The sequence below is a fragment of the Prosopis cineraria genome, unplaced genomic scaffold, assembly GCF_029017545.1.
Source record: "Prosopis cineraria cultivar Desert tree isolate PC_DT_omini unplaced genomic scaffold, ASM2901754v1 PC1, whole genome shotgun sequence".
NCBI lineage: Eukaryota > Viridiplantae > Streptophyta > Magnoliopsida > Fabales > Fabaceae > Prosopis > Prosopis cineraria.
In genome coordinates this window covers 25,553,133-25,554,917 of record NW_026555332.1, presented here as the reverse complement: position 1 = coordinate 25,554,917, position 1,785 = coordinate 25,553,133, and the positions used below count along the sequence as shown (strand labels likewise).

The window sequence follows — 1,785 nt, the reverse complement described above, 5'->3', positions numbered from 1 at the left end:
GGATGCACACACATAACTAGTGATGTGGCATGAGATGGTGGCATAGCGCATGAGATAGCTTGAGGATGCACACAAGTGACAGGTGACTTGGCATGAGATAGTGGCGTAGCACATGAGGTGACTTGAGGAGGTGCACACGTGGTGTGTCACATAGCATGAGCTGACAGGGTGATGTGGCACCATCTGTCGAATGTGTGGCCTGTGACATGACACAAGATGACAAGTGACGTAGTATTATCTGTTGCATATATGGTAGGTGATGTGATATCACGTGAAGTACATGTGATAAAGTGATGTGGCATAAAATAAATTATTATTTTTTTAAAAAAAGTTTTGGCGGCAACAAATATTATCGTTAAAAGTCTTTTTAGCAGCGACATTTGTTGCTACTAAAAAATACTTTTAGCAACTAAAGATCTTTATATTGTTGCTAAAAGTTATTGTTGTCGTCCAAAACTATTAATAACTTTTTAGTGGCAAAAATTTTTAGTGGTAGCTTTTGAACTTTTGACAGCGACAAAAGTTTATTTTTTTATAGTGTGAGGATCATCAAGTCAAGACTCTCATTTTTGCTAAAGGATACCTAAATGCATGTGGCTGTCTCAAAGATGATCAAGATGATGACGTGGAGTCAGGGATAAAGAAGTTTCAAGAACTCTATAGGCTCAATGTTTCTGGAAAACTTGACCTTGCAACGATCAAGGCAATAAAACTCCCAAGTTGTGGCGTGCCAGATCTCATCACATGTCTAGTGCAGAAAGCCTTTTCAATGATTCAAAGTATGCCTTCTTCCAAGGAAATCCTACATGACCTCCTTCTAGGAGAAGCCTCACTTACAGATTCGACACTAGCAACAACGTTTGTGCCAATAGATGATTTGAGACAAGCTTTTCTTCAGGCATTAGGTGGATGGACCCAGGTCACGAATTCGAAATTCACATTCACTGAGGTTGTTACAGGAAAATCCGACATTGCGATTGGTTTTTATAGTCGTGATCAGGGCGTTAACAGTCCGTTTGATGGCCGAGGTGGTGTTTATGCACTTGCTGCTGCACCGACCGAGGGAAGGATGCATCTGGATGCAGATGAGTCGTGGAGCGTTGCCATTCCGACGCCGGCCGACGGTGTGGATTTGGTGTCGATGGCTTTGCATGAAGCAGGACACCTTCTGGGACTTGAACATGGTCAAGATCCAAATGCAGTGATGTATGCGTTTTTAGGCATAGGAGAAAATAAGAGGATTTTGGGTCCTGATGATATTGCAGGCATACAAGCCCGATGCCCTAATTAAGGAAGTCTTTGGAACAATGTAGAATATATAATTTGTGATGAAGGAATAAAATAAGGTGAAATATTTATGGTTCGTGAAAGTATCAGCAACTCAACCCTGCTGCTTAGGTTGTGGGAAATTATGTTGTAAGGACAAATATTATATCAAGCATGATTGTGGATGTTATGGCTCTTATTAACCCTAATAATGTTTACTCTAGGTTCTATAAAAAGTCATGTTTATTTTAGTGATTTATTTATCTTCATTTTTTTTCAAAAAGCAAGTATATCATGGGAATAATATTAGATTTTATTGAAGTAAAATATGGCATTGTTCATAGCATTATTGTAGGTGAACCATGCCAATAATCTCCCTTTTATCTATAAAAAGATTTTCATTACCTTTACTTCTCCATGTGATGCGGTTAAAAGTCTTCTAAAATTATTTCTTTCCAATAGATTGATAGATAGAGAGGCATGACTCATTGCAATGACCATTCGTATAATTTACTAATC

At 38.6% G+C, this 1,785-nt stretch overlaps 1 protein-coding gene across 1 annotated transcript; it reads left to right on the top strand.

Moving 5' to 3' along the window:
- The first annotated feature begins 216 nt into the window (after positions 1–216).
- On the top strand, positions 217–1,291 carry LOC129284334 (metalloendoproteinase 5-MMP-like). The gene is made up of 2 exons (XM_054919815.1): positions 217–252; positions 539–1,291. The coding sequence occupies exons 1-2, from the start codon at positions 217–219 to the stop codon at positions 1,289–1,291; spliced, it is 789 nt and encodes a 262-aa protein (XP_054775790.1).
- Positions 1,292–1,785: the final 494 nt, after the last annotated feature.